This window comes from Festucalex cinctus, chromosome 19 (assembly GCF_051991245.1).
Source record: "Festucalex cinctus isolate MCC-2025b chromosome 19, RoL_Fcin_1.0, whole genome shotgun sequence".
NCBI classification, from domain to species: domain Eukaryota; kingdom Metazoa; phylum Chordata; class Actinopteri; order Syngnathiformes; family Syngnathidae; genus Festucalex; species Festucalex cinctus.
Window position 1 is genome coordinate 10,468,614 of NC_135429.1, and position 12,796 is coordinate 10,481,409.

At 40.8% G+C, this 12,796-nt stretch overlaps 1 protein-coding gene across 3 annotated transcripts in view; it reads right to left on the bottom strand.

Moving 5' to 3' along the window:
* Positions 1-12,796, bottom strand: part of zbtb10 (zinc finger and BTB domain containing 10) — a 43,572-nt gene that overhangs the window by 15,444 nt on the left and 15,332 nt on the right. The window contains exons 3-5 of one of the 3 annotated variants that reach the window (XM_077507510.1): positions 11,684-11,740; positions 9,602-9,777; positions 4,102-8,467 (exon numbers count right to left, since the gene is read on the bottom strand). In XM_077507510.1, coding sequence (XP_077363636.1) covers positions 8,153-8,467; positions 9,602-9,777; positions 11,684-11,740 — 548 coding nt within the window. In that variant the 3' untranslated portion in view covers positions 4,102-8,152. Of the gene's footprint in view, positions 1-4,101; positions 8,468-9,601; positions 9,778-11,683; positions 11,741-12,796 lie in introns of those variants that run through there. The other 2 variants (XM_077507513.1, XM_077507511.1) reach the window with 2 other exon arrangements.

Here is a 12,796-nt window from a genome sequence, read left to right on the forward strand (position 1 = left end):
GGTTGTGCTTTGCAGGGGGGTTGTGCGCAAGGAAACATTTTTTAATGTGGTGTAAAAAGAAAAAAAAAAAAGTTTTGTTTAAATGTTTTGAGGATGTGTGTGGGGCAGAAGGGGATGCCTAAAATGTCATGTAAAGAAGGGTGGTGCGCCTTTTCAGGGGTGCACAGCATAAAATATAAATTTAGTCTAATGACATTTCATAAATGCTGAGCGTGTATAGAATGCACAAAATGAAAAAATGATTGGTGTAAGACTTGTTTTAAGGGCAAGGGGCTGTATGAACTAAAAAAAATGTGGTGCGCGAGAACAAATATGAAATTTTGACACAACAGCTTTGCTTTGACATCTTTTTTAGGGAGAATTTTGAGGTCATAGGGCATACACCTTTCTGTTGAGAAGTTGTAAGTGCGTAGGCCTACTTGGCTGAAAAAGTGTGGTTTGACCTGCAGGGGGTGCGTGCGATACGAAAAATGCAATTGTGGTTGTTGGCTTTCTTTTAGGTTTTGTTTTTGTTTTTTTATGGCAGAAGGTGGTGTGGCAAAGTGATTGGCAGTTAATTGAAATTGTCTTGACGCACCAACAACGACTAACGACTCTAAAAACAAAGTTTGACAAAGGAGGCGCACCCCTATCCCAACCACCATTTTTTTTATGATACGTTATGCAATCATTTTAAAGCCATACACCAGTTTCAATATGGTTGCTTAGCTGTTGGACAGCGTACCACTTTTTTTTTTTTGTATTACCACTTTCAAAATTGGTGCACCCCCTTTGCACACTCAAAAAAAAAAAAAAAAAAAAACACACAGAAAACCACGGGGATAACAGACCATCACATCTTTAATCTACCACCACCACCTGCAAGGGGTGCACCACCGTTTTTAACCGGGGCACCCCAACTCATTTCCACCTTGTTGTAGCTGAACTGCGACCTACATTGGAAAACTTTTGTTTGTCCCCTGAAGGCCACGAAAAAGATTTCCCAGTGTTTGCCTCACGCCAGCTGGCCTCGCAGCCGCTGATAAACACGCCCACACATTTGCATACGCAGACACTTGATAGCCGAGGTGCGCCCACGCACCCCTGCGTGCTCAAACACAGGTACACACACATGCACGCACGTGTGCCTAAGCGCTCCCGTTTTCCCACCAAGCAAGAGAAGCTGCCCGTTATTTATTCTGCCAGATGAACACGCGCACACAGCGTAGCATGACGCCATTTTTGTATGGTCTATATACGGCGTGTGTGTGGTTGCTGCCGCCGTCCGGCTCCTGGCGTTGACACAGTAAACCGATCTTAAGGGGTCTGCGACGGGAAATGTCACACACACTCACTTATGCACAGACACTGAACACACAAACGCTTGCTCACGCACACACTGGAGAGGGAGCGTCACTCACACGGAGATTGTGTTACAGCTGAGCTGTGGGAACCGCCACCTTCTCCCGACACACACGCACGTGTTGTCACTTGTGGACATGACACCACCGTGGGGGACGCACACTCAATATGTGTACACCTTCTTAAATTCTCTCTCAGTCAGACACACACATACTGTGCACAAAAACAATATACAACACACATGCATAAAAAAAAAAAAACACATACACGTCCCTAAACACAATAATAAACACACACACGTATATGCACAAATATGGACAATAACACACTTGAAACCCTGCATAACAACCACTTCTAAAAACACACTAACAAAACACATACAGACACATACTATACAATTCAAGCCCACTTACATAAAAAACGCACACTCATAGACCAACACAACAATAACACAAACACATACAGAAATCACGTGCGTGTAAAAAAAAACAACAACAACAAAAACAACAACAAAACATACGGGATACCGGGGATGGTTGTATCACTTTTTGTACTTTGATCTATTTCTTGGAATCAATACATCATATATAAACAAAACGGATGAAAGACCAAAGTCATGGGTATATTTTTCATATTCATGTCATTTTTGTACTTTGTGTCGGTGCAGAGTTATAAGTAGTGTTGTCCAGATACCGATACTGCATTAAAACAGCGGTATCGGTGAGTACTCACAAGTAACATGCAGATGCCATTAATTGCAACACTAATATTGGATTTTGGATGCAGCATCTTGTGTCTTGCTCGTGCATGACATTCACTGATGTGTGACATGTTCACTGCAAGCCGATCTAAGATATCCTATTGGCCCTTGAATGCTCTGAACCAATGGCAGGACAGCTTTTTCATGTTGAGGAAAAAAATAAATAAAAAAACTTATGGTATCGGCCGATACTGCAAAGCTGGGTATCGGAATCGGTATCGGGGGCCAAAAAACGGTATCGGAACAACACTAGTTATAAGCCATCAAATAGAGGGAGTGAACATGTGACATGTTGCCCCACCAATGGGCAAGTTGTCACACTATATGGGGTAAGATGTCACGTTGGATTTTAAAACTAATAAAACAAGGACAAAATTATCCTTGTTCTCCTGTTTTGTTTTGTTTGCTTTTTCAGCTAGAGAAATTGTTTATCATTGAACTGGAAAATCCATTTTTATCAATGAAACAAAACCTATCAAACTAAATTACTCCTTTTTCAGACTCATCATCTGAAGAACAATTCTGGCAAACGTAAACAGAGTTGCCAGAGGTGCATTTTTCATTCGCCCATTCTTTACATATGTGACAACAAACCCCAAAATGAAACAACTTGCCCCAAACCACCATGTTGGCGAAAACTTGCTCTAGTTCAAAGTTAGCTTAAAACAGAGCAGTGACTCAGGCATGACAAGATGCCTGAATCTCTCCTCTAATGAGTCCACGTGATTTGCTACAATTTGTCTATGTACGACGCCTGCGTCAAAATATATGAAGGTGAATTTTTTTTTTTTTACTTTGTGTTGTGCAAAACATAACTGGCACTCGTGTCAGCTCACAATGTGCTATTCTCTTGTCAGACAGTACACAACCCCTGACCATTTATACAAAGAAAAGTGGTATTCCACTTTTTCGTTGCGCCCTCTGGTGGAGAAGAGAATTGCAATGTGACAACTTACCCGTGATACAACTAGACCCGGTCTCCCCCACATCGCAAACTCACAAAAATTAACAGACAAAAAATACGAAACAAAAAAAAAAAAAACTACACAAAAAGTGCATACGCACACAACATACACTCAAACACGTAGAAAGAATAGAAAGAATACACACACACAGACAAAAAAAAATACTCACATAACACAGTAGATGAGACTATTCAGAACCGTCTCCCCCACGCTAAACCAGGCCGTGACAATCAATGTCTATCATCTACAAATGTGACAATTTATGCCAACATGTGACATTTAAGGTCAAATTCGAGCAAGCAAAAAAAAAAAAAAAAAGCAGGAGTAGTTCATGTTGAGAACTTTCAACTTCATTTACAATTAAAAAACTCAGAATAAAAATAGAAAAAATGTTGAATGCCAACCTCGTCTGAGTGAAAATGTATGTGCAAGTGCTGCCACCTGCTGGTACATGTGACGAACACGATGTCACAGAGTGGCCGGCATGTGGCAGCAGTCTGGTGTCAAAGACTAAATTAAAAAAAAAAAGTATATTCAGACTCAAATTTGCATGCTAAAAACGTTATAGAATCAAGGTAAATTGGGACAATAATAAATACAAAAAAAATTTATTTTTTTCCCCCTCTGCATTTAAGATTCAACAGTCTTGTAAAGCCAGAAATGTTTCTTCCATTTTTATAAGAATAATAAGAATTACAGCCTTGAGGCAAAACCAAAAAATACTTGCTGTGTTGTGTGTGAAATATAGACAAATTTTTACACTTCGCTGCACAAAAAAGGTCAAACTTAGGAGGTGACGCATGTTCAGTTGAAGCATGTTTTTTCTTTCCCAGAACCAAAAAACTTCCATTCCGCTAGCTTAATGCTAACACACAATGAAAAACACCATGGACTGGCTTTTGAAACTAGCAATGATGTTTCGCTAATGCTAACCACTTGAAGTGCAGAACGCTAACTTTTGATGCAATTTCAGTAAACATTAATGCTTTCTTTTTCATTAACGATGTCCGATACACAAAAACAATTACCCCAAAATTTGAGCAATATCAAAGTTTATTCTTAAAATGTAGTATACAGAGGAACAGTAGTACAATTTATGTATTTTCTTTTTTTTTTTTTTAAACAGAGAGAAGACAAACAAAGCAGGAGAATGTTAAGTTCCATCTTTGAAAAGTTCTGGTAAAAACGTAAAAAGAGTAACCTGAATTTTGCTTTTCTGTGTTCGGAGGGCACCGAGTTTTGCATCGCTGTCAGAGAGCAAATAAGTTGAAAAATACAACTTTTTTTTTTTGTTTTTTGTTTTGTTTTTTTAACCTTCTTAAAAGCGTAAAAAAATACAGCCGGGAAGTGAGGATGGATGGTGGACGCGTTTATGTGGGGAAGCAAAAATCTGTAGTGTGGTACGATTTTTTTTGTGTGTGTTTTGTTTTGCTTATTGTAGTCCATACAAGAAATACAGCATTAAAAAAATGACAACAAAAATCAGTAGGATGGCGCGAATCATATATTTAAAAAAAAAAAAAAAAGACTGGAAGTGACGGACAAGCAGCACACAGCAAAGAGGAAGGGAGTTAAATAATAGATTTTTTTCATATATATATATATTCATATCTCATAGACTCTCCACGTATACATATATATATGTATACATATATATTTATGATAGGCCCTAGCCACAGTGATTTTCTGAAAGTGACACGAGGAGGAAGATGAGGTGTCCCGTACAAACTGCATATGAACACATACTGTATCTGTATATATTTATATTTGTGTTTCTATACTGCCGCCCCACAAGAAGAAAAAAAAAAAAAAAAACGTGCTGAAGAAATGGGAGGGAACAATCAGAAAATGGGAGGTGTCAAGTGAACGGTCGCACTAACATGACGCCCGGCTCCTCCCGTACATAAACAAGAATTAACAACAATAACAATAATAATAATTTTGGTTGGACAAAATAGAAATTAACAGTCTTGATTGCATTTTTTGGAGTCAATATATATATATATTTTTTTTAAATAACAAAAAAAAAAAAAAAAAAAAGCAGTTCAAAAAGAAAAGAAGAAAAAGTTCCATTCAGACCCGCATTTTAAGGGGGAAATAAACGGGGAAAAATACGATCACAAAAAGTAAGTGCATGTCTATGATGGCGCCATAGAGCTTCACTCGTTTTTGTCTTGTGGAAACAAAGAAGTGTTTTTTTGTTTTGTTTTTCAGACTACCTGGCAGACCAAATTAAATGGAAAATAAACAACAACCCCCAGACAAACAAACAAAAAAAACACTTTGGACGTCCCGTCACTATCAAGTGATTCCAAATATAAACGGCATTTATAACAGTACCAAATAACAGAAAGACGTCCGCTTTAGGTCCTCGTAACGCAGATTTCATACGGAAAAGTACTGCCGGTAGTTAGGCGGAAAAAACAAGCATAAAAATACGCACAGCTGTTAAAACCAAAATGGCAAAGATTACCTGATAGTCCACAGAAGCCCCTTTTACACCACACCGGCATTTTTCCGCCTCTTTCTGCCCTGACCCGGCAATTTTTGGATCAGAGTCGAGTCGTAACAGAAGCCGAAATATTTGACACGGCATCAAAATATCCGATTAAAGGACGGCACGACGCTGCGTCAAATTTTGCTCGCTTCAGCGTAAAAGGTCGATTGGCGTCTCCTGTTACGGCAGCGATGCCAACTTTGCAGTGCAGGATTTAGTGTTGTCAGAAGTGCCGCTTTTTATGACGTCAACATCAGACGAATTAAAGCCGCACTCAAGGTCCAACATTCCGCGCAGTCGGGGCGACGTTTCATTGCCGACACCAGTGGGCAAAGAAAAGGCAGATCTGGGAACTCTGTGTGAAAAAAGGAGGCTAGTGTTTTTTATGTTGATTGACGTCATAAGGATTAAAGCCACACCGTAGGCTGAGTTATCCACAATGCTAACATGGTAGGTTGTGAAGTTTAACGCCCAACATCTACTCTATTTTCACAAGGCTCGCTTTCTCGGTAGGTTTGGATTATTGGAAACCATAAGAACTAAAGCCCCACTGTCGGTCCAATATTAAACGATGGGGGATAGGGATGTTAAGTTTAACACCAAACTTTTCCTGCCCTATGTTTTGCAAGACAGTATCAAAAGGGCTGGTGGTGTTGAAAATAAAGGTTTGGACTCTATGGAATTTATAAGAATAAAAGCCAAAAACTGTAGGTCCAGTATTCCGACTACAGGACTAAAGGTATTCCGCAATGCCGGGACAGGGTCTGAAATTCACCCACATTAATTTCTCCTGTCCCCATTTTTTTGAGGTTGCTGTGTGAAAGAGGATAGTGTTGGTCGAGGTAAAGTTTTGGATGAGACAGTAAGAATTAATGCATTTTGTAGGTCCAGTATTCAAGATGACAGCACAGAGAGACAGAGATAGAGAGAGAGGTTTTGAAGAGTGAAATCAGAAAAATTAAAGCCATGCTATAGGTCCTGTATTCTGCGACAAAGTTGCCCGTGTACACAATGCCAAGTGTCAAAACACGACCTTCACTCCCCCATCCTTCCACTGTTTTTGCAACGTCTCTGCATAAGAGGCTAGTGTTGTTGGAGGTAAAGGTTTTGGTTATGACAGAAATGGTAACAATTAAAGCCTTGCTGTAGGTCCAGTATTGTCAAATGCAAAAAATTTATCTTATGGTGACACGTCCCAGCTTTTTTTTTTTTTCCTGTGTGAAAGAGGCTAGTGTCGTTGGAAATGAAGGTTTTGATGATGTGATGATTACAGAAATTATACAAATTAAAGCCATACTGTAGGTCCAGTAGTTTGCGACAAAGCCGCCTGCGAAAAAGGGTATTCTGCGATCAAGTTTAACACGTGTGTAAAAGGCAAAGGTGGATACGTTTCAGAACTTCTGTTACGGCTCAGATTTTTTTTCTCTGTGCCACTTGACGCTTCTTACGACAAGAATTAAAGCCTGGCTTTTCGCTGGGTTGGGCGTGAAAGGCAAAAGCGGATAAATGCCGGGGTTTCAGTTTTTTTTTTTGTTTTTTTTTGGTGGGATCTCTGCATGAAAGAGGCTATAGTGTTGTAGAGAGGAGGTGAAGCGTCAGTTGAACAATTGAAGCTTATTTGTTTTTCTTTCATGATGACAGACATCATAATTAAAGCCTCGCTTGTTTTGTAGGTCCAGTATTCTGCGACAAAGCATTACAGCACCAAACGTCGTCATTTGGCAAAAAAATAAAATAAAAAAAATAAGAATCAAAAGAAAACATCGAACGATTCAAGCTTTAAGTGAAAGTCAAATGCTTTTTTTTTTTTTTTTTAAAGTGTTAGCGTGACACGGCGATTGGTATAAAGCTAGCTAGAACAGTCCCCCCCCCTCCCTCGCGCTTTACATCTTATACATTTAAATAGTTTTTCTTAAAACTCTAAAAGAAAAAAAAATCAACTAAGAAAGGTGTCTTTTCTTTGAAGCGTATTCAGTAGTTTTTCCTGCTCTTCTTGGTGTGCGGTCTGTTTGGCACGACGTCGTCACAGCCCTCGTTTTCGTTTTCTTTTTTTAAATTAACATCATATAAATATGGCTGTGATAAAGTCAGCAAACAGATTTTTTGGTTCCAAGATTTGTGCAGGGAAACAAAAAAGGGAAAGAAAAACGGAATAATATAGAATATTTGAGCGCAACTAAACGCCATCTACACAGCAAGTAAATAAAAAACGAATAAAAGTTAACGATAAAACTTAGATCATCTGTGATAAGACCATAAAATCTTAAATTAAATAATTAACATTTTTTACCTCCAATGATTGGTCTAGCTAGCCCTCCCTGCCTATTGAAAAGGAAACATACATCCAAAAACAAAACAACCTGATTATTTCACATAATCTTTCTCTGGTGGCCATTAATAATAATAATAATAATAATAATAATAATAAAATCTGTACAAGGCGGGGTTCCCACGCTACCAAAGCTCTTTTCTTTCTTTTTGTCAAACTCGCGTAATTAAGCAACCTCAAGGTTTCGATAGCACTTTTGGAGTTGATTGTTTACCAGCTTACATATTTTAAAAACAACAACAACAAAAACAAAAATGAGGCTAGAACTCCTTGTCATCCTCCGGAGGGGCGGCGGCGGAGGCGGCGCCGCCCCGGTGGGCCCAAGCGGCTCGGTCGTGGTCGGCGGAGGCGGAGTCGTTGTCGGCCTCCAGCAGGTCGTCGGCGTCGTCGCCCTCGAAGTCGTCGTCGCGGGGGAACTCCATGGCCTCCAGGCCCTCCTGGCCGGCCTGGTGCGAGTCGGCGCAGTCCACGCAGACGCCGTAGCGCCGCGAGCCGTGCCGGATGCCCACGCTGGCCGCCAGCATGAAGATCTTCTTGCACACCATGCACTTGTACTTCTTGTCCTTCTTGTGCACCTGCCGGGACGGGAGGGGCGCACGGGACGGGACGGGACGGGACGGGACGGGACGGGACGGGACGGGACGGGGACGGACACCGTGAGTCCAGTTTTCGTCTTGGCAACATGAGGCTAACTTCCCACGCAGCCTTAGCTTGGAATGGACTAGTTTTAGAGGTGCAACAATTAATCGGTACCTAATTGGCTGTCATATTAATTAATTATTTTGATCATGAATTAATTGTTTAGAGACCTCATTCAAGTTCAAATTGTTCAACTCTTCAGAGTTTCAGCCTTTGAACTCGAGCTGTTGAAACTAATTGATTAACAAATAAATGGACAACTACGATAGTCGATTATTTAGCAACCTTGTTGTTGAAAATGTCAGAATTTCAGCTTCTCAACAGTAAATATTTTCAGATTTTTATAATTTTCCATAAAAGCAGACTGATTGTCTTTAATAAATGATCATCTTTTCCTTTAAAAAAAATAAAAAAATAAAATAAATAAAAAAAATACGAGCAACATTTGACGGTTTCTGATGGACTGACAGACCAAAACAGGAACTAAATCAGAAACGTCAATCATGTTTGTGCATTTACAGCACCGTCCATTTAAAATTGTCAGTTTGTTGTTTTTGTTTTTTGTTTTTTTATAAAAGGGACAGAAATTGTTTTTTAATCAAATTATTTGATTCATTGAATCGCATTCATAGCTTAATTGATTATTAAAGTTAGTTGCAGCCCTATTACAATACCAAAAACAATGAAAGCATTCTAATAGTGGTGCAACAATTAATTGATTATTATAGAATTATTTAGAAAAACAATTGGTTCGAGGCATTAATTGAAAATTCAAAAATTTTCTTTAGAATACGTTCAATGCGCCCCCATACTTATTCTGATGAATACTGTTTGTGTGGAAGATGAATTAAGCAGAAAAATCGACCCGATGTAGCTGTCTCGGGGCAGCCATTTTGTTTTGGCTAAAAAATGACAAGCCAAACCCAGAACACAGGCGAGCTGCGACGGTTGTGACGCTCACTAAACAAGGCAGCCAGATTTGTTACCTTAGCTGCCAAATGCTATGCTAGCCACCTAGCTGCTAGGCAAAATTGTGTTTTTTTCTTGGCGGGGTAGTTTAACGTACTCACCAGGGAATGTCTCTTGACGTGCTCGCGGCGAGTGAAGAGCTTGCCGCAGATGTCACAGCTGAAGGAGCGCACGCCCGAGTGGATGACCAGGTGCCTCTTGAGGGTGCGCCGGTGCTTGGCGATGTAGTTGCAGTGCGGGCACTTCAGCTTGTTGATGGCCAGCAGCGACGACTCGCCTAATGAGAGGTGGAACAGTTTGTTTTGTTTTGTTTTGTTTTAAGTGAATGTTCCAAGGTTTAGCGTTGCCACAATATTTTTTTTCAGCACATCCAACATGGCAGCCAGCAGCTAGCAAACTTCTGCAATCATCTGATCATTTATGCTAACTGCTCATCACTAGGTGGTTGAAGGTCCCCGCAAGGCACGCAAGTGTGACCGTTGCGAGAGTTAGCTCATCCGACGTGGCGCAGCAGCTAGCAAGCTACATATTTAGACGTGTGACCTGCTTGAAACAAAGTAGAAGAGACATATGCGAAGGACGGCAGCTGCTATGTGCTTGAACGGCGCTCTCCCCCGCGCCCTGCGCCCGCCACCCTCGGATGCTAACGAGCTCTTGCAGACAGATGGTTTTGAGCGTAAATTAGTAGCCTATTGATTTTGAAAGCGCTTCAAAATGGAGGACACCGGGGGGAAGTGAAGAGTCACCACCTTTTGTTTGAACTGACAACAGTGCTGTCGTCAAGGCAGGTTGCTAAGTGGGGGGGTGTGGGGGGGGGGGGGGGGGAATCCGAGGTTACCTGTGAGTGTGTGCGGGCACTTATATACGTGCGTGTTCCTTTCCTATCATTTCAAGTGACAAAGGGGTGGTGCACCTTTTCCCTAATTTAACGAGCCTTTTGTATACAACCGCACTGTCGCCATGGCGACAACACGCTTCCAGCCCAACCTCCACTCCGTTGAAAAAAAAAAAACAAAAAAAAACGCAAACGTTCGCCTGCGACGCAAATGGGGAGCCCAGATTTGAGAAGAGATTTAGTAGAGAAAAACTGCTACACAAAAATATGACATTTTGCCACTAGAAACACCTTATCTAACGATTTGACAATATAGTTACATATCTGACTAACTTCGGATTTTTTTTTTGTTTTTTTTGTCCAAATCCCTACTACACTTTGTGGGCAATACAACCAGTGTTGTAAAAGAGATGACATGCTTACATTCTAATTTAAGTGCAAAACTTTTGTGGATTTAGTAGAAGATTGTACAAACATTTAATATTAGCATGAAAGATGCACATTTCTTATTTATTTATTTTGTAAAAACGTTACTCATCTTGGGTCTGGTGTCTCATATAACCACAATGTTGCCACTGTGATGACACACTTCCAGCCCAATTCCTATTCATGATTTGAATTGAAATCAAACGCATAAATTCAAGTGCAGCATAATGGGGAAGCCTTAATTTGAGTGCGACACATTTGCGTATTTAGTAGAAAAATGCTAAAAAAAAAAAAAAAAAAACACACATGACCAAAACACAATTTTGCACACAGAACAAACACTTTGCCATCAGTTCTAATCCAAAATAGAAAAAGAAAAATACACAACTTTTTTTTTTTTTTTTAACTATTTAGTGCATTTCATTCATGCAAAAGAAAGACGTGATATTTATCTTTGTGTTATTTTCAAAATAAGACATTTGCAAACATCAGCTTTTATTGGGAAAACCACCAAGATTTTCGCAAATTTTCTGATATTTTACGGGAAGTGAATAATAATTTGTGCATTTTCTGCACATCACAGTTTTGATTAAAGTTATTTGAAAATAAAACACGATTTTAAACATCACCATTCATTGATTAATTGGCAAATTAATCCACAGCTTAATCAATTATTGAAAAAAAAAAATCATTAGCTGTAGTCCTAAAAAATAATTACTACGTCAAATGCCACCCAAAAATAAAAATAAAATCCTATCAAAATTGCTGCTATGTTGTCAACATTTGTACATTTAGAATATCGTGGTTTAACTTGTATTTGGAATTGCAAGGTAGCCTCGATTAAAATTGTTGATCCCGGTTTACCCGTGTGAAAAGCGCATCAAATAGTATGTGAGGACGTGCGTTAATTGCTGCCGCTTACCATTTTCCCAGGACTCCCCTGGCTGGATGATGCTATACTGGATCTGATTGGCCAGCTCTGGGAAAAGGGGGTGGGGTTTGTGATTTCAGGAAAGAAGTGAGAGGGAGACAAAAAAAAAAAAAAAGGGAGAGGTGAGAGGTTTGTCAGAGGGGAGGCGGGTGCGTCTTTTTTGTGTACACAACTAACTTGTCCACACACATGCATACACATGGGGAACAATGCGAGCTTCACTTACATCGACAAACGCACGCACGCACAGGGCTCTATTGTATGTAAAGTAGCGTGGCGGGCCACACCTGCGAGTACATGTGTCCGTGTCCTCCATGTTGAGTGCGCACACCCCATTAAGAAGATGGCTGCCACGCTCCCTGGGTCAATATTTGGAAACGGGCCTGTGCCCCCCCCTCCCAACCTGACTAATGTAATGCCACAGTAACTGACTTATAAAGATTCAGGTCACATTATCACAGAAAAAGGTTTTAAATTATTCATTTCAGTCCAAAAAATTCCAAAAACAGGGGTGTGTAGACTTTTTATACACTGTTTGTCAGCTGCTTCTCACGTCGTTCCAGCTTGCCGCTCACTTCATGTTGCTAACCTTCCCAGTGTAGGCGAGGTTTTGTTTGTCAACTTGCCGCAAAAATCAATTGCGTGCCGCTCTCTGCTTTTCGCGGCGACGGCGCGCTAGCCATGTGACGCGCGCAACAAAACCCGCCACTGTGCGGCGCCTAATCGGGCATGGCCGCCGGACTGCGAGGAGAAGCCGATCCATTTTGCTGATAAGGACCATCAAAAGCGCACGCATTTTTTTTCCCACAGTGCTGCGAAAGACGCAACAGAAAAACTGCAGAGAGCACCCTTGGGTGCAGAACATTAGAGCGCGCGCACCCCTCCCCACACCCGCTCCCCCAAGGCATCACTTGTGGAGCGCATTAGAGGAGCTGCAGGCACTAAGAGCATTGCAGCGCATTTAGGGGGGGGAGGCCTGAGGGAGAGGACCACCCCACCGCCCCAACCCCCCCACGCTTTCTTCATTATCCTGCATTAGGGAGGGAACCAAATGTCGGAAAAAACACGTCCGGCGCTTCCGTCACGGTGGAGGAGCGCCACTTT